The 20,659-nt window shown below is 37.1% G+C and overlaps 1 protein-coding gene across 8 annotated transcripts in view; it reads right to left on the bottom strand.

Moving 5' to 3' along the window:
* Positions 1 to 1,207: 1,207 nt before the first annotated feature.
* Positions 1,208 to 20,659, bottom strand: part of ZNF215 (zinc finger protein 215) — a 151,792-nt gene continuing 132,340 nt past the window's right edge. For 3 of the 8 annotated variants that reach the window (XM_019948143.3, XM_019948144.3, XM_004320219.4), the window contains 4 exons: positions 14,235 to 14,323; positions 12,719 to 12,851; positions 12,324 to 12,419; positions 1,242 to 3,315 (listed from right to left, as the gene is read on the bottom strand). In XM_019948143.3, coding sequence (XP_019803702.2) covers positions 2,444 to 3,315; positions 12,324 to 12,419; positions 12,719 to 12,851; positions 14,235 to 14,323 — 1,190 coding nt within the window. In that variant the 3' untranslated portion in view covers positions 1,242 to 2,443. Of the gene's footprint in view, positions 3,316 to 12,323; positions 12,420 to 12,718; positions 12,852 to 14,234; positions 14,324 to 20,659 lie in introns of all 8 variants that reach the window. The other 5 variants (XM_033862454.2, XM_073807910.1, XM_033862455.2 and 2 more) reach the window with 2 other exon arrangements.

The following is a 20,659-nucleotide window of genomic DNA, read 5'->3' as shown; positions in this document are numbered from 1 at the left end:
TTTGATTTTAATAAATATCAGCCTATATTATATATTCACCTAATTAATATACCTGCATATGATATAAATGTAATATTAACTATTCTTTTTTCCACACCAATGTGAAGTGATAATTTATGACATGCTAAATTCCTACAAACATCTTGGTCTAGTTACAATCAATTCTGTCCCAGAGATGTCAATTCCTAGGTTAGTACTGCACTATGTTACTAGTAGTAAGACTCCTCTTATCATCCCCCTTTAATAAAAAGGTATATAGCTATTTTAACTTGTTACTTCTACAAAATAAACTTTATAATCACTTGGTAAAATAATCTTCCTAACGAAATATTTGATTAGAATGGTTTAATGTGGGGAGATTGAACATCTCTACAATTTCTTCTCATCCAGAAACATGTTTCCATTTATTCAAGGTATTTTTTGAGGGAAGTGGGGTGTATGTAGTATATCTGAATTAACTTATTAAATTTAAGTTTTTCAATTGATTTTTTTAGGTTGTCCTAATGGTCTACCACATCATCAGCAAATGATTTTCTCCTTTCCAATTTCCATTTATTTTCCTTTTCTCATTATTCCAACTGGCGCTTTCAGAGCACTGAATAATTGTGGTGACAGGAATTTCACTTTTTGCCATTAGCTTTAGCATGAAGTCCAAACTTCTAAGGTGGCTTACAAGGCCTTTCACGATCTGGCCTTTGAGTCTCCCTCTAATTTCTCCTCTGTGTATTCCTGCTCCACTCTTTTCCCGTGCCACTTTCCAGTCAGTGAACGTGTTTCCTGATGCCATGCCCTCATCACTCTGTAGCTCTGTACTGTTTCTCCTTTTTCATCTCTTCTAACATTCCCACACTCCACCACACACAATCTAGCTAATTTTCACTTTCTTCATGTTTCAGCTTAGATACCTGCCTTTGAATGCACATGATGAAATTCAAATGTTTATTAATAGGTTTATGGAAAAAGGCTGGAAGATGTTAACTGGCTGTAACTCTTCTGCAAAAATTAAATGGTAAGTGTACTCTAAAGGGGTTTTCTTCGAATCTAAGTATGTTTAGCTTAGTAAATAGTATATAGATCTTTTAATATTTGGAAAGTGTAGAGATTTAGGAGTAAAAATAAGTATTTTACTTAGGCCCAAATAGCTAGCTGTTGAGAAAAAAGATAACAAATGAAAATAGTACTTTTATCTTTCAACCAGCCAAAAGAAAAGTATAGCTTATAAAAAAGGTGAACTATTAGACTCAGAATGCCTAAAAGGAGAATGTCATAATCCATTATATTAAACATGTCATTGCTTTGATGAGTGACTGAACTATATACCTCAAGAATTTCCTATGTTCAGAGTGTTTTTCTCTTAGGATTCTCCACAAGTTGCCTTATGTTTATATGAATTTCCCTGTCAATTATCAATACTTGTGTAGGGTTTTGTCTTAATTTAACAGCTTGTGATGTAAAGAATGAACAAATGAACATAGAATAATTTTTCACATTTATTAACTCATCATAGGGGTTCACTCCAGAATATGTTTTCTGCTTTTGGATAACATATGAACTCTGACAAAAGTCACCATCAACATTCATTGGCAATGTCTCCAGTATGAATCTTTGGGGGCAAATTAAGATAAACATCTTGTCTCAAGAACCCTTTGGGATCCTGATGTAGCTTACAGAAAAAAGAGGCAGTTCTGGTACACAGAGTATTAGGACACTCTGTTCACCTTTTAATGTTTGGGATAAATGACAGCCCAAGGCTATGGATGTCTCTCAAGCCTAGATCCCAAGCCTATCCCAAATGCAGATATTGAGAATACATGTAGATTAACAACACATCCACCCACCATTGCAGTTGAAAACCCTCTTCCAGTTCCAGTCCCCACTCCACACGAGGACACCTAAGGATATTACTAGGTGTGAAGTAATTGGCTGTCACTGTGGTCTTCGCCATTAATTCAGAGTCAGTCCTTAGAAGTGTCTTTCTATGGATATATTCTTGTGAGTTCCTGGTTTCTTGTGACCTTCTTATAAGGACTGAAAGTTTGAGTTTTATTAGATGTCAACTCCAAGGGTATTGCTTGGCTCCTCCCTAATATCTACTTCATCAATAGATCAGGTGAATATAAGTATTCCATAGGTTCCATTTATGAACTAGGGAAAGATGATGGTAATGGATATCGGAATAATTACAGACAAACACTATCATGTGGATATGTTTAACTCTGAACCCTTATGACTTCATTTGAAGCCTGGAAAAGCTCCCTCAGATTTCTATCCAATAACAGATTTATCTCCATATTAATTCAGTCATATCAATTAAAGAATAATCTCCAACAAACATTTTCTTTCATTTACTATATTCACAGGATTCCTTCCAGAATAAATTCATGGACTTTGAATGAGTTCCGACTGAAGATAATCCCACATTCTTCCTGTCATAGGACTTCTCTCAAGTATGAAGTTTTTGGTGTTTAATTAGGTTTGAACTCCTGTTGAAAGTTTTCTCACATTCCTTACATTTGAATGGTTTCTCTCCTGTATGAATCACTTGATGTCGAATAAGTGAGGAGCTCCGGGTGAAGGATTTTCCACAGTTAACACATTCATAGGGATTATTTGCAGAACAGAATCTTGGATTTTTATTACTGTCTTCAGGCTGACTGAGGAGTTTTACATATTTATTGCCTTCGGAGGCCTTTGCTTCAGTGTGAATTTTTTGATGCTTAGTAAGGTTTGTACGTCGGTTGAAGAATCTTCCACATTCATTGCATTTATAGGGTTTCTCTCCTGTGTGAATGATTTGATGTCGAACAAGAGATGAACTGCGGCTGAAGGCCTTCCCACATTGATAACATTCATAGGAATTCACTGTGGCATGACTTTTTGGGTGCTGAGTATTTGTATTCAAGTTCAAGGCATTCCCACTTCCGTTATATTCTGAATGTTGCTTACCTACTGAGTCTAAATTAAATTCGATGTTAGTTTTAAGCTGATCACACTTTGGGGAACCCCTTCTCATAGGAACTCCCTGTTGTGTGTCAAAAGTTGAGTTAACTGACTTAACATCAAAACTTTCCTTATTTTCACTATATTCAAAGTCTCCCTCCTCAGTGTAGACTGCATTATGAACGAAAGCTTCTTGTGGCAAATTTATGTGCCAGTGTTCCTGGTTCTTATATAACCAATCATCACTTTTCCAGGCATCTAAAGGAGGATGTCCATTTTCAGTCAGTCTTGTCATAATCACTGCATGGGATGATTCTTCTCCAGAAATTCTCTGCTTTGGAACTAAATCCTGATTTTCTGAAACTATCTCTCTGTCTAAAAATAAATTTAAAATTCCATGAACTAGAAGAAGGGAAACTGCTTAATTAGGAAAGGGACACTAAGCCATATAAGGGTATACGCATATTTTATGGGTCTTTAAATACAGAATGGAAATGTGATGCAAGGTTAGAAAACAAGGATTAAAGAAGAAATAAATGGGATAAAAATATTTTTAAAAGGATCAGGAGATCATAAAATATGAGAGCTATTCAAGAATACTAAGGAGAATACACAGAACTTAGGTAAAATATCAGCATATGAACTGGGATGGCATGGCATATCACAGTTCAAGCCATCACTGGTTCATAACTAGTCTGTGAAAGTTATACCTAATCTTCCTTTCTCTAGCATCCTGTCTCTTTTACCCCAAGGTGTTCCACATAATAGCCCTTCAAAAATACAATTTAATCATTTCTTCAGGAACATGTCTAAATTTATAGGTCCCATAGCTTAACAGCTAAAAGCAAACTTGCAATCATAGTGCCCCTATTTTCCATACAGAGCAATTATTCCCTGCATTTAACAGAGGCAGAAATAACTGTAATATATGATAGCAGGGAAACCAGTCTTATCTTGGGCTCAAAATAATCACTCCTGATTCTAACAGTGCTCAGACACTTCTATGTGTTTCCTAGAACTCAAAACTTTACCTATTCTGATTCAGGTTGGGTTCTTCTGTTTTCACCTGCCTTCATTTCTCTATTTGATAAAGTTCCAGTTTCCTTCTCAAATTCCTTTTTCACTTAGTTTCTATATAAATATACCCAGTATACTGTATATTCACTGTGCTTTCTCTAGTTGCAGTGAGTGGGGGCTACTCTTCATTGTGGTGCACGGGCTTCTCATTGTGGTGGCTTCTCTTGTTGCAGAGCATGGGCTCTAGGCACGTGGGCTTCAGTAGTTGTTGTGCATGTGCTCAGTAGTTGTGGTTCACAGGCTCTAAAGCACAGGGCTTAGTTGCTCCGCAGCATGTGGGATCTTCCCGGATCAGGGATCGAACCTGTGTCCCTTGCGTTGGCAGGCGTATTCTTAACCACTGCGCCACCAGGGAAGTCCCTGGGCCTAGCCTTTAAAAGACCCACAGCTTTCAATTCCTTTCAGGATGTTCCCTCTCAGAACCTTGTTGCCATGCTGTGAGAAGTCCTTGCCTCAGTAGAGGCCATGTATAGGTGTTGTGGTCCACAGGACTAGCTAAGTTCCCAGTGACAGCTAGCATCAACTTTCATCTATGTGATCATAGTTGTAATGGCCAAGTCATCTTGGCCATTCCATCCCAGTCAAGCTCCCAGAACACTGCATCCTCAGCGAACATCATAGGGAATGTAAGAACTCCTAAGTCAACTCATGAAATTGTGAGAATTAATAAAATAATTGTTTTAAGTCACTAAGTTTTAGGGTAATTTGTTAGAAATAATAGATGACCAAAATAGTAATTTTGTTCTAGTAGTATTTATTAAATAGCAAAATTCCTAGTTGTATTTCCCTAAGTAAATCTATGTTCTCCTCATATTTGTACAACTCATTTTTCATGCAACTTCCTTACTTCCATTTCTAAAATCACACTCATGTATTTTGTTATTTTCAAGTCACTTGCTTCTAATATGTAGAAAAGCTGCTAATATTTTTATTTTATATCTGGCCACCTTAACGAAATTCTAAACAGATATAATCATTTTGATACTGAGTCTCTTGGATTTTCTAAGTAGAAAGTTATCATACACAAATAGATTTTTCTCTTTTCTATTAATTTTCTCATTTGTTTCATTTATTTTTCTTTCATTAGTTAAAACCTTCAGGTAAATATTAAATAATTATGGTAATAGGACTAAGAATCTGTTGATTTTAGTGTTAATACCACTGTTTATCTTTACACATAGTATTAACCAATGATTTGTTCTCTTTTTGCTCTAATAGATTTCAAATCACTGGCTTATTCCTGACCACTAATTCCAAACTCATAAACTGTGCTTTATCTATAAGACCTTGTTCCTGTCTCTAACCTAAAACAAAAATAAACACTTTAAACCTTAGCCTATAATCCTAATTCTGGGTCTCTGCCTACTTCTCTCCTGGAGACCAGCCCATGCCAAACCACCTCTGCCTTTCTTTGGCCTAACAATTTTCCTCAACTTCTCAAATCACCTAGTTAGTTAAACTCTCCAAAATCTGGCTTTATATTCTCTATCCAAATTTACCTTATACTGTCTCTAGTAAACTTGGACCATTGATTCTTATTCTAGATCTGAAACATTTGGTGAGCCTTAAAAATATACATGTGTGGGGCTTCCCTGGTGGCGCAGTGGTTGAGAGTCCACCTGCCGATGCAGGGGACATGGGTTCGTGCCCCGGTCCGGGAAGATCCCCCATGCCGCGGAGCAGCTGGGCCCATGAGCCATGGCTGCTGAGCCTGCGCATCTGGAGCCTGTGCTCTGCAACGGGAGAGGCCACAACAGTGAGAGGCCTGCGTATCGCAAAAAAAAAAAAAAAAAAAAAAAAAAAAAAAAAAAAATATATATATATATATATATATATATATATACACACATGTGTGTAGAAAATCCTAAAGACGCTACCAGAAAACTACTAGAGCTCATCAATGAATTCAGTAGCGTTGCAGGATACAAAATTAATACACAGAAATCTGTTGCATTTCTATACACTAACAACAAAAGATCAGAAAGAGAAATTAAGGAAACAATACCGTTTACCATCATATCAAAAAGAATAAAATACCTAAGAGTAAACCTACCTAAGGAGGCAAAAAAACCTGTACTCTGAAAACTATAAGATGCTGATGAAAGAATTCAAAGATGACACAAACAGATGGAAGGATATACCATGTACTTGGATTGGAAGAATCAATATTGCCAAAATGACTATACTACCTAAGGCAATCTACAGATTCAATGCAATCTCTATCAAATTACATTTTGTGTAATTGGCATTACACAAACAAACTTATGGTTACCAAAGGAGAAGGGGGAAGGGATAAATTAGGAGTTTGAGATTAATATATACACACTACTATATACATACTGTGAAAATGGCATTTTTCACAGTAGAATGAAAAATTTTTTAATTCCTATGGAAACATAAAAGACAATCTTGAGAATAGCTGAAGCAATCTTGAGAAAGAAAATGGAGCTGGAGGAACCAGGCTCCCTGACTTCAGACTATACTACAAAGCTACAGTGATCACAACAGTATGGTACTGGCACAAAAACAAATACAGATCAGTGAAACAGGATAGAAAGCCCAGAAATAAACCCATGCACCTACGGTCAATTAATCTACCATAAAGGAGGCAAGAATATACAGTGGATAAAAGACAGTCTCTTCAATAAGTGGTGCCAGGAAAAGTGGACAGGCTACATGTAAAAGAATGAAATTAGAACATTCTCTAACCCCATATACAAAAATAAACTCAAAATGAATTAAAAACCTAAATGTAAAACCAGATACTATAAAACTCGTATAAAAACATAGGCAGAACACTCTGACATAAAATGCAGCAATATCTTTTTGGATCCATCTCCTAGAGTAATGAAAATAAAAACAAAAATAAATAAATGGGACCTAATTAAACTTAAAAGCTTTTACACAGCAAAGGAAACCATAAACAAAACAAAAAGACAACCTACAGAATGGGAAAAATATTTGCAAATGATGCAACGGATAAGGGATTAATTTTCAAAATATACAGATAGCTCATATATCTCAATATCAAAAAAACAAACAAGCCAATCAAAAAATGGGCAGAAGATCTAAATAGACATTTCTCCAAAGAAGACATACAGATGCCCAAAAGGCACATGAAAAGATGCTCAACATCCCTAATTATTAGAGAAATACAAATCAAAACTACAATGAGGTATCACCTTAACACTGGTCAGAATGGCCATCATGAAAAATTCTATAAATAATAAATGCTGGAGAGGGTGTGGAGAAAAAGGAACCATCCTACATTGTTGGTGGGAATGTAAATTGGTACAGCCACTATGGAGAACAGTATGGAGGTTTCCTTAAAAAACTAAAAATAGAACTACCATATGATCCTGCAATCCCACTCCTGGGCATATATCCACACAAAACCATAATTCAAAAAGATGCATGCACCTCAATGTTCACTGCAGCACTATTTACAATAGCCAAGACGTGGAAGCAACCTAAGTGTCCATCAACAGAGGAATGGATAAAAAAGATGTGGTACATATATACAATGGAATATTACTCAGCTATAAAAAAGAATGAAATAATACCATTTGCAGCAACATGGATGGACTAGAGATTATCATACTAAATGAAATGAGTCAGAAAGAAAAGGACAAATATCATGATGTCACCCATATGTGGAATCTAAAAAAAAAGAAATGATACAAATGAACTTAAATACAAAATAGAAATAGACCTACTGACATAGAAAACAAACTATGGTTACCAAAGGGGAAGGGGGGACGGATAAATTAGGAGTTTGAGATTAATATATACACACTTCTATATATAAAATAGATAACCAACAAGGACCTACTGTATAGCACAGGGAACTGTACTCAGTATTTTGTAATAACCATTAAGGGAAAAGAATCTGAAAAAGAATATATATATATATATATATTCCATATATATATGGAATCACTTTGCTGTACACCTGAAACTAACATGACATTGTAAATCAACTACACTTCAATTCAAAAAAATGTGGAAATCTTAAAAAAAATGCATGATGCATGTGTGTATTTGTGTGTGTGTATACATGTTCCACGTGGCCAAGTTGGGCTTCTCATAAGCATAGTGGTATCAGGGTACTAAAACTAGTGGCTGCTGAATTCCAGGAGAAAGAAGCAGAAGCTGCAAGTCCTGTTACAGGCTAGACCTGGAACTGGCACAGTGTCACTTCTGCTACATTTTATTGATCAAAGAATCTAGTGCCAGCTCGGAGTCAAGGGGAGGGAAAACAACATCTACACTTCAATGGAGGGAGTGACAAAGATTTTGTGGCCGTCATTAATCCACCAAAATCCATTAACTGGTAAAATAAATGACATTTACTGAAATAAATTCCAGATTGATTAAGGTATATTATATTTAAATAATGAAGTAGATGGAGTCAGAATAAAATGAAAAAATGTTCCTTAGTTTTGGGATGGAAAAATTCTTATGTATAAAATTAACAGATATAAAACAATGGGGGAGATACATGATAACATAAAAAATATGGCAGGCTCCATGAATAAAATAATTTTTTAAAATGTCTTCAGACACATCTCATTTGCCACAAATATGGTCAATAGTGAGAATTTAACATAAGCTTATAATATACTAATTAAAAACCTCTAAAATCTTGATAATGGACATAAAAGAACCATTTACTGAATCACAGATGACCAAAACAAATAATTTTTACTTTTCTCATAATCCAGTATCTATCCATCTATCTATGTTTCTTTGGTTCCTACATATGTGCAAAAGGCGCAGATATAAATGTAGGCAGAAAGAGACATGTCACCTTCCCTCAAGGAACACAAAGCCTAGGGTGAGACAGAGACTCACAGAGACACATGTAGAGTATATTTGTGATAAATGGTAAGAGGAAAAGAATATGGTGCTATGGCAGTATATAGAAAAAACTAACCTAGTTAAGAAATGCTTCCCTGAGGAGATATGGACCTATTTGAGATCTGAAGGAATAGGAGTCAACTAGGCAAAGATAGGAGGAAGAGCATTAAGTAAAGAAACAACACGCACAGAAGTCCTGTGATGGGAGAGGGCAAGCCACACTCAAGGGACAACAGAAATATGTTCCCTATGGAAGTGTTTTTTCTCTGCTGAACCCCAACACCTATCAGAGTGCACAGGGCACAGTAGACGCTAATACATATTTGATGCTGGCTGACAGAGTAGATCAGTGTGGTTTGAGTGCAAAAAGGATGTACTGTGAGCTGAGGTTGGAAAAGCAGGTAGGGACAAGTGTGTTGTGAAGTAAGCAAAACTGAATTCAGTACAGAGGTTTCAGCAAGTACATGATAAACCATGATCTCCATGACTGCAGTGTGGTTCAAACACTGGAGGTGTGGAGGGGAGACAGAGCTAAGAGGGAAGCCAAGATCTCGTATTAAGACAAGAGGCTATGGTGATAGTTCAGGTGAGAGATGACAGGACATGGACTACAGTAATGGCATTGCAGATAGAGAAGTAGAGACATTTAAGAGATATTTAGGATAAAAAACAAGTATTAGGTGAAGGAGAAGAGGCTGTCAAGGATAATACTTAAACTATACTTGTATAACTGGATGCATGGCAGCTCATCCAGCTAGGGAACAATGGAAGAATACTGGAAAGGAAAAAAATCACTTGGGTTTTATGAAATTTAAGGCATCTTTGAGACATCCAAGAGAAATGTCATGTGTATATAAATTTTAATTCAGAGCTGAAGCCTGAGCTGGGGATATGTACTTGTAAGCTGCCATAAATGTGTGATAATTGAAGCTTCAGTTGTAGATGGAAGAAAATACAGAGTCAAAAGAGAAGACAGGATGAGATCAAATGTTGAAAAACTGAAATGTATTAGATAGGTAGAGAAGGACAGGTCTGCAATAGACAGAGACAGACTAGCCAGAAAGAGAAGAAACTCAGGAGTATTACAGGAACCTAGGAGTGTTTTCAGAACGAGCAGCAGTTAACAGTGTCACTTGCTGTGGAGAAGTCAAATGAGATAAGGAATTAAAAAGTGTCCCCTGAGGCTCGCTCCAATAAAGTCATGAGTGACTTGAACAAGAACTGTTTAAGATTCGTATTTCAAGTAAGAGCTCAACAGGAACGGGTTGAGGAATAAAAGGTGAGGAAAAGAGAAAAGCAAGTATAAAACACCCGGAGAAGTCTGGCTATAAAGAGGTGAGAAACAGAGTATTAGAAGAGGGTGTAGGGTTGAGAGAGAAAGTTAAAAAAATAATAATGACCTGAAAATGTTAAAAAGCTAATGGGAGAATGAGGCAGAAATGGTGAAAATATAAGTTAAAAAAAGCAGGGAGAAATGTGGTTAAAAGGATAATCAGGGAGAGGATTTACCTTATGAAAGAAGAAATGGAGTCAATTGCCTAACAAATTAATAAAGATTTCAGGTAAATAATACCCAGTGTTTGCTCAGGTGATAACAGAGCTATAATAACTAAAGTGATAGTAACACTCTCATTATTAGTGAGTATGAGTTGGTAGTAGACAACATGGTTCTTTTGTAGACAATATAACCTAATGTAACAAGACAGTTAATATAGTTATACCCTTTGATGATGAGGTTTCTCTTCTAAGAAGGAATCCTGTGAAAGGAATCATATATGCCTGAAAACCTGGCAACAAACTAAATGTCCAACAGTTGGGGTGGGGAATGGTTAATTATTATACATGTATGTGAGGGGCTGTCATATGCGAATTAGAAACCACATTTTCATAGACTAATTAAATGGGTATTTGTTCATGATACCACATGAGGTGAGAAGAGCAGAATACATAATGACACATTCTCGATGATCCCAGTTTTGTTGAAAAATATTTACAAGCCATAGGCACACATCATCACAAAGAAAATGGCTTAAGAAAACAAACCACGATGTTAATACTGCATAGCTCTGGGTAGTGAGGTAACAGGGTGAGTTATATTCCTCTTCATACTTTACTTACTAAAATTTATATTAAGCACACAACAATTTCTAATTTTTCACAAACAAAATGTTAATAAGAACAAAGAGATTACGTTGAAGGTAGGAAGGCACAAGTTAAGGAGGTCTACAGTAAAAGAAGGAAAAATGGAAGATTACTGGAGTCACCCTAGTATAAAGCACTTCCTTTTCTTTAAAAGAGAGAATATGATTTAATGTTAGGTTGGCTAACATTTGCTTATATAACACCACATGCCAGACGCTGTTCTAAGTGTGCTACACATATCAACTCATTTAATCCTCATAGTAATGTGGAGGTAAACACTGTTACATTACAGAAGAGGAAACTTGGCAGGGAGGCTGCCCCAGGCAACTCTGCCTGTGTTAAGAGTCTGTGTTCCTCCTCCTACACTGTTGGTGGGAATGTAAACTGGTGCAGCCACTATGGAGAACAGTATGGAGGTTCCTTAAAAAACTAAAAATAGAGTTGCCATATGATCCAGCAATCCCACTCCTGGGCATATATCCACACAAAACTATAATTCGAAAAGATACATGCACCCCAATGTTCATGGCAGCACTATTTACAATAGCCAAGACATGGAAACAACCTAAATGTCCATTGACGGATGAATGGTAAAGACGTGGTACATATATACAATGGAATATTACTCAGCTCTAAAAAGAATGAAATAATGCCAGCTGCAGCAACATGGATGGACCTAGAGATTATCACACTAAGTAAATCAGAAAAAAAAATCATATAGTATCACTTATATGTGGAATCTAAAATATGACACAAATGAACTTATCTACGAAACAGAAACAGACTCACAGACATAGAGAACAGACTTGTTGCCAAGGGGGAGGGAGGAGGGGAGGGATGGATTGGGAGTTTGGGATTAGCAAATGCAAACTATTATATATAGAATGGATAACTAACAAGGGCCTACTGTATAGCACAGGCAGCCATATTCAATATCCTATAATAAGCCATAATGGAAAAGAATATGAAAAAGAATACACACACACACACACACACATATATATATACATATATGCATAACTGAATCACTTTGCTGTACACCAGAAACTAACACAACATTGTAAACCAACTATACTTCAATTAAAAAAAAATAAAAGAGTCTGTGTTCCTAACCCACACCACTTTTTTGCCTGTCCATATAAGAAAAGGAATCTGTGAACAAAAAGCAATGACTTTTCTTCTTCAAAGTTTAGCTGGTTTGCTGTCACCTCCCAACCAACAACTCAAACCCTGGGTTGTACATTATCTGTGTATTTAATGAACAGAAGCTTCTTACAAATGCCTCAGATCTACCTGTTGCTTACCAAAAACAGTTGTTCTTAGAATTTCTTGCTCCATTATCCAACTTTTTTCCTTACTCTCCAACCTGGAGGTCTCAACTGGCTTGGAAAGTAGATGCTCTGTACATGGGGAAAAGGAAAACAAACAAACACATTTCAGACATTTTTATAGGGAAGAGAATCCCATCCCAAAGTAGCAGTCTAAGAGCTGCTAAAAGATAAGGCCAGTGGACCTGTGTATTTCTAGCTCTACATCAGAAAAGACTTTCAATCACATACAACAAGAAAATCTGCTATTGTGCCCAGAAGTTATTAGGAAACCTAAACTGAAACCCAAATGCCCTCAACCACTTCAACAGTTTTTAACAGTAGATGAAGAGACTACTAAAGGGCAGATTAGGTAAATACGCAGACGCCACCTTTATGCAATGAATTCAGGTTCCTATAGTTCTCCAGCATCACATCCCTGTACAGGTTCTTTACAGCAGGGTCCAGTTGCCCCCACTCTTCCTCGCTGAATTCCACAACCACATCTTTGAATGTCACTGGCTCCTAAAACATTAAGTTCCTTTTTAATCAAAGGTCTCAAAGATATTACTAGAGGAGAAATGAATTTGGAAAGAACAGGGTAGGTGGCAAGAATATACAAAAAAAAATTGATAGGACAACGTTTGGAGTTCCAAGTGATAAAAATCAAGTTACCTTAGGGGCCTATCAACTTGGTACTCTTTGAGGGCTGCGAAAGGAAAATGAAGGGCTGTCCTAACTCTAGATTAGCTTACATTTTAACCGAGGAGAAAAACCGGTTGGAATAATTGTGGAACAAAAAATTACTATAGAGTACAAATAATTTACACAGAAAGAGTTCAGAATAGGAAGAGTTTAAGGCAGATTTGAGGGAAATTTATAATGAAAATGTAGGCTCTCCTAGCAGACCAGGGAGCATCTCTAACTGAGGAACGCTGTCAGCTAATGCCTCATCCTTCAGGTCTCAGAGCTCAATGTCACTTTGTCAGATAGGCCTTTCCTGATTACCCAATAAAGTAGCCATCTTCCTAATCAGTCTGTTTCTTTATTTTCTCCCTAATAATTATTACCATCTGCAATTATCTTATTTGCTTGTGTTTATCTACTTCTAGTAGTATGTAATCTCCACAAAGGCAGGCATTTTGTTTCATTTACTATCATATTCCCAGCCCTTAGAAATGTTAGGCACTGCATAAATACTGGTTATAAGGGCCTTCATCCCACCAGCTGTTGCACTTTTCTATCCAGCATTCTCAACCTTGTCCTTATAGTTTACCTTCAATCACACTGAAACACACAAATCCTTCCTCTACCTCAGAGCCAGTCTTTGTGAATAAGTTGTCTACGTGTGTTTTGCCTGCCTCCTCACTTTTCCTCTTTCCTCAACCCTCTGCAACCTGGCTTCTATTCCCATGCATGCTTGTATCTCCATGATGTTAAGAGAATAGACACTACTCAGGCTGCACTTTTCTGAACTTTTAAAGGATTTCTCCTTGAAATATGGTCATTCCTTGCTTTCACAGTGACATCATGTTTTCCTGGTTTTCCTCTACCACTTTGGTCCTTTCACTTCAGTATCCTTTGAGGTTTCTTCTGCTCCTGCCTATTAAATGACATTGCTCAGGATTCTGCCCTTGGCTTACTTCACTTTTAATTCTAAACATTCCCTGGGTAGGCCCTACGTCTATACCTTCGATTATCATCTACAATCTCAAGGGTACAGATGCACAGAGAATATACAAAAATTAAATATTTTCCAAAAAGTGTATCATCAAGTAAAATAGATCCAATGTCCAGCATATCATCAACTAAAAGAGTCATGTTCTTAGATGGAACTATGTTTGGCAAAAGTTCACAGACCTAAAAAGAAAAAGCAGAACATTACAATAGAGTGGAATCCTAACTTACCTGGGATTTGCCTGTTAGTGAGTCAGCTTCCCTTTTTTCTTGCTTGAAGCTCCCCTTCTGGAGTAGGGCAGAATCCTTGCAGGTTATACCTGAGGAAGACGAAGGAAAACATAGGGAGACAAGTTTTCCCTTGGAGAAACTTTTAATAATTATAGTACTTTTAACATGCTACTTCAGAAGTTTGAAATTTAATGATGTCAGGCTCTACCAGCAACCGGAATCTCCAGGAGTGGGGCCCAGATCTTATATTTTTAAAAAGCTCTAAAAGTGATCTGCATATTCTACCAGGGGTCAAGAACTACTTGATCAGAGAGAAGGCCAAAATAATATTTTGATGCCTCGTCTGTGGTTATAGCAGATCCAAAAAAATACTTTAATCTTGTCAAAACTAAATCCTAACTAAGGCTTAGCCACCACAGGCTGTAATTCTACTGGGAGCTAAGAATATTTTACCCAACCAATCACTTTCTCAAAGACATTGGGGATTAATCTACTCAAGGATTCTTTTCCTGTAAGTCGCTCTGTGTATACTATACACAGACTTAGGCAGTCTGGTCACCTTGGACTACTGACTCTTCCAGGACATAAAAACCTGAGCAGCAACCGATTCTCTTCTCCAGCCCTTTGGTGAGACGTACACCCAAGGGCTACTTCCTAATGTTTCTCCAAGATTCATTAATTACACCACTAATCCTCAAATGCCAGACTATGGGCCAATACTGGTCTGTGAAGAAGTTTTCATTGATTCAGCGTGAATTAAGAAAAAATAGAAAGAATGCAAGAAATATTTACGTTCTATAAATAAAGGCAGGATTTGAAAAAAAATCCAAACTTCTCAGCAATTTGAATACTGCCACAAGATTACAGTCTGTTAACTTTATTCAGGCCTATAACACTCTGTGAAACCTCAGTCTACTCAGTCCCATAACCCCTAGGACAGTCAATACCACGTTCTTTTTTTATATGATTTATTTTTTAAATTAATTTTTATTGGAGTACAGTTACTTTACCATGTTGTGTTAGTTTCTGCTGTACAGCAAAGTGAATCAGCTACACATATACATATATCCCCTCTTTTTTGGATTACCTTTCCATTTAGGTCACCACAGAGCACTGAGTAGAGTTCCCTGTGCTATACGGTAGGTTCTCATTAGTTATCTATTTTATACATAGTAGAATATCACATTGTTTCTTATTCTTGTCATTCTTGGAAATATGTGAGATATCTTGAAAAGATGCAAAAGCCTTCAATCAGCCATCCCTTTTTTATTGCTCTGAGCATTGTTTCCTTCCCGTAACTCTTCTTTCCTGCTGACTTCCTTCCTGAACCTTTACAGTTGTGTTCTCTGAAACTCTCATGCCATTCAAAGAAAAATTCCTATATATTCCCTAGCTCTTTATAAAATATTCTTTCTCCCTTCTAATCTAAAATGGATCTTGGCCACCATCAAAGCCACCTCTTCTCATCCTCCAATACTATGGTCTTGGTAGCTGTTTTGATATATTCATACTTCTCCATTCCCATTTCCTCATAAAGATTTTTCTACGCTCATACAAAAATTTTTCATAGTGGTTCATGCCATTTAGCGAGGGCCTTCTTGCTGTTGTAATACACTAAGCTATTGCAAATTCATTTATTCAGCCCGTATTTACTGAGTACCTCCCATGTGTGAGGCACACAAATGCCTGCCCTCAGGGAGCCTCTAGTCTGTCGTGAATGACAGACATTAAATAAGTAATTGCACTAGGTCAGTAAAAACTTTACTTAGCTAAAATTGTTGCTTTCCACACCAAATCATAATCTTTTCAACAACCCAGCCTGAAGACCCTTGACAACCTTGTTTCTAACAACCACCAGCAATCAAGCTACTTCCTTTTTCACACTGGGGCCCTTATATACTTCAGATTGTTCTACTCTGAGAACAAACTCGAATGAATCAATCCCTAACTATATTTTCCTATCCTTTCAACTTTCCTATCCTTTCATCAAGGTTCCACCATAGTACATTGCTTCTTTAATTTTCTCCCCGTCTATCATCCCTCTTGTGAAGTTACTTTCTTTTCTACGCAGCTTGGATTTTATGGTAAATCACTTGCAGATTTACTCTCTTCAGACTTGAAATTCCTTGAACACTGATCCTTTATATTTAACATCCAATCTTAGCTTGATCCAGTAATCTTTTTTACTTCACCTTTTTAAATAATTGAGGTAAAATTCACATAACAAAAAATTCACCATATTAACCATTCTAAAGTACACAATTCATGGGTTTTAGTATATTCACAGTTTTGTGCAACCGTCACCACTATCTAATTCCAGAACATATTCATTACCCCCAAAAGTAACCCCATACCCGTTAAGGAGTCACCTCCCATTCCCCTTCCCTCCATGCTGTCTCTTTGGATTTGCCTATTCTGGGCATTCCATGTAAATTCAGTCCTATGGTATGTGACCTTTTTTGTCTGACTTCTTTAAATTAGCATATTTTGAAGGTTCATCCATGTTGTAGCATGTGTTAGTTCTTTGTTCCTCTTAATGGCTGAATAATACTCCACTGTATGAATATCAATTTGTTTATCCATTCATCAGTTGATGAACTTTTGGAATGCTTCCATTTTTTTGGTTATTATGAATAATGCTGCTATGAACATTCATATACAAATTTGTCAAATGCTTTTTCTGCATCAATTGAGATGATCATGTGATTCTTCCCTTCATTGTACTGGTATGGTGTATAATGTTGATTTTCACATTTGAACCATCCTTGTATTTCTGGGATAAATCCCACACGGTCATGGTGTATAATCCTCTTAATATGCTGCTGGGTTTGGTTCATTAGTTTTCTTTTCTTGTGATGTCTCTCTCTGGCTTTGGCATCAGATTAAAACTCCCAACATAGAATAGGTTAGGAAGTATTCCTGCCTTTTCTGTTTTTTAGAAGAGTCTGAGAAAGTTTGGTGTTAATTATTGTTTTAATGTTTGGTAGAATTCACCAGTGAAGCCATGTTGTCCTTGGATTTACTTTGTTGAAATTTTAAAAATTACTGATTCAGTCTCTTTAGTTGTTACAGATGAGTTGAGTCACTTTTGGTAGTTTGGGAGTTTTTCTGTTTCATCTAAGTTTTCACAGTATTCTCTGATAATCTTTTTGATTTATCTTTTTGATTTTTGATTTGCTTGGTCATTGTAGCTAAACTTTTATCAATGTTGTTGATGTTTTCAACCTTTTTTTGAATTTATAAAGTCTATATTCTTTGTTGTGTGTGCCCACTTAAGTCGGTTTCCTTAACTTAGTGGTTAGCTAGCAATTCCAGAGATTTCCTTAAATGCTTGAAACTAGAAAAACAAAAATCATTTCCTAGCCTTTGCAGATGGGCTGTCTGCATCAGAAAATGCCTTCCATACTTAGCCAGATAGTTTTCACCCCTGCCTTAGTCTTCATTTCCTGCTCGAGCAGAGCCTGAAGACCAGCCAGAGGTGAGAATCAGGGAATTCTCAGGTCTTTCTGAACATGTACCGAGCCTTCTAGATCTCTAAGAATATGTAGGAGCTTTCAAATCCCTTACTCTCTAAAGCACCTTTCCTCCCATCTTTTTGTTTAGTCTATGTTTGTCCCAACTGTTTGTTTGCTGTCCCAGGTAGCAGTGGCTAATACATTCTTCATTAAATGTTTCTGACAAGTGCTAGCCAGGTAGCCACTTCAGCCCTGAGAGGTCTAAGGTAGGTAAAATATGGGCAAACCCTTTAAGTGGGTTCTTCAGGGATCCATGGCACGTTAAAAGAAAACAAAAGCCTTTCTCGGTCCTGTATTACCCTGAAACCTCTCATTTTCTTCCCAAACTTCTCAAGAATAGTCTATAATGATTATCACATTCCCACCTCATACTTCGTATTTTTTTGACCCATGTGATAGGCAGAATAGCCCCCTGAAATGTCCATGCCCTAATCCTTGGATAAGGGGAGGTCCAGTGGTTAGGACTCAGCACTTTCACTGCCAGGGCCGGGGTTCAACCTCTGGTCGGGCAACTAAGATCCCGCAAGCCTCATGGCACAGCCAAAAAAAAAAGGGACTCAGCAATATTAAAGTTAAAGATCCTTCAGATGAATAAATCATCCTGGGGACTTCCCTGGTGGTGCAGTGATTAAGAATCTACCTGCCAATGCATGGCATTGACACGGGTTTGATCCCTGGTCCGGGAAGATCCCACATGCCGCAGAGCAACTAAGCCCGCACACCACAACTACTGAAGCCCGTGCACTCTAGGGCCCGCAAGCCACAACTACTCAGCCCACGTGCTGCAACTACTGCAGCCCACACACCTAGAGTCTGTGCTCTGCAACAAGGGAAGCCACCGCAATGAGAAGCCCGAGCACCACAACAAAGAGTAGCCCCTGCTCGCTGCAACTAGAGAAAGGCCGTGTGCAGCAACAAAGACCCGAGGCAGCCAAAAAATAAAAATTAAAAAAAAAATCATCCTGGATTATCTGGGTGGTCTCAATCCAATTACATTAATCTTGAAAAGTGGAGAACTTTTCCCAGCTGTGGTCAGTGAGACAGAGAGAGTGAAAGAGTGAGTGTGAGCATGGGCATGTATGCCAGCACACACCATGACAATAGTGTCAGAGAGATGGCAGTGTGGAAAGGACTTGGCTCACCATCGCCAGCTTTGAAGTTGGGGGAAAGGGAGCCTGAGGCCCAGAAAGAAATGAATTCCTGCTGGTGTCTTGATTTTAGCCCAGGGAGACCCATGTTAGACCACTGATCTAATCAACAATTTCAATAAATTATTTTCAATACTCATCTTAACAGGACCTTTTTGTTGCAACATTGTTGAACACTCCCTTCTTAAAGATTTCTTTTTTCTTAGCTCAAGATACCAATCTTTCCTGGTTCCTTGCTTTCTAGATTACTCCTTTCTAGCTTGCTTCCCTGAGTTTTCTTATTTTGCTCAGTACTTCATTTTATTTCCTTTTTGGCTAAGGACTAAATATAATCCCAATACCAGTATCATCACTGTTTCTAATCAATAATGCCTAGTCAAATATCCAGTCAGTTGCCTCATGTCTTATAAGGTCCACACATTCACATGATCAATTACACATGTTTTATGTTTCTTTTAATCTCTAAATCCCTCTTCCATAGCCCCTCCCTACTTCCTTACAATTATTTTGTTTTAGAAACTGGATTGTCTTGCAGTTTCTCACAGATTGGATTTTAGTAATGGCATTCCCATGGTGTAGCTTAACATGTTCCTCTATTCTCTATTTTCTATAATTGGTAGTTAGATCTATGCCAGCTCTTAAATACTGGTTCTTCCTAAGGATTTGTATTTTTCCTACTTCCGTTCATACCTATAAGTTTCCATATTTTTCTTTCTTGATTTTAGCCCAGAGAGACCCACTGATCTACAAACCTGTAGGACTATACATTCATATTGTTTTAAGCAACAAAGTTTATGGTAATGTGTTACAGCAGCAACAGAAATTGTATACTTCTGAACACTAAAGCCATATTTTTAACTATATATTAGATTATTCACTGTGGTTGTCCCACAAAGACCTCAAGTTCAACATGCCACATAATTAATATATCAATCTCCTCTCCAACAAAAACTGTTACTTACACTGCATTCATGCAAGCCAGAACATTTGTCCCATTCACACCTAATATGTAAACCCTTTAGGTTCAAACTCCTCTGTTTTCCCAAATGCTTCCTCATTCTCTAACACCTGATCTACTACAATACTTCCTAATTGGTTTTCCTATTTTCAGAGCTCTCAGGGCTATCCTTTACTGCAGAAGTTGATAAACTTTTTCTGTAAAGATCCAGATTGTAAATATTTTATTTAGGCTTTGCAGGCAATACAGTCTCTGCTATAACTAACCAAGTCTCGTCATAGTATGAAAGCAGCTGTAGACAAAATGTAAATGTATGGGGTGTGGCTGTGTTCCAGTAAAACTTTATTTCCAAAAATATTTGGCCTATGGTCATAGTTTGCTGATCCCTGCTCTACACTGAAGCCAACACAGTATTTTTGAAAGGTAAATCAAATTATTTTACTCCCCTACTCAATCTGTGAGATCTCAGTTCAGCCTTCCTAGTATAGTAAAGTTCTTCATGATCTAGCCCTTGACATCTTCTAGCTTCAGAAAAAGTTCTTATGCTAAGTGAAATGAGTCAGATAGAGGAAGACAAATACTCTATGATATCACTTACATGTGGAATCAAAAAAAAGAACTAGTGAATATAACAAAAAAGAAACAGATTCACAGATATAGGAGAACAAACTAGTGGTTACCAGTGGGAAAAGGGAAGGGGGGAGGGACAATATAGGGATAGAGGATTAAGAAGTATAAAATATTATGTATAAAATAAGCTATAAGGATATATGGTACAACACAGGGAATATAGCCAATATTTTA

Source organism: Tursiops truncatus, chromosome 8 (genome assembly GCF_011762595.2).
Source record: "Tursiops truncatus isolate mTurTru1 chromosome 8, mTurTru1.mat.Y, whole genome shotgun sequence".
Classification (NCBI taxonomy): domain Eukaryota; kingdom Metazoa; phylum Chordata; class Mammalia; order Artiodactyla; family Delphinidae; genus Tursiops; species Tursiops truncatus.
The sequence above is the reverse complement of the archived record's forward strand: the minus strand, read 5'-3'. Positions and strand labels throughout refer to the sequence as shown.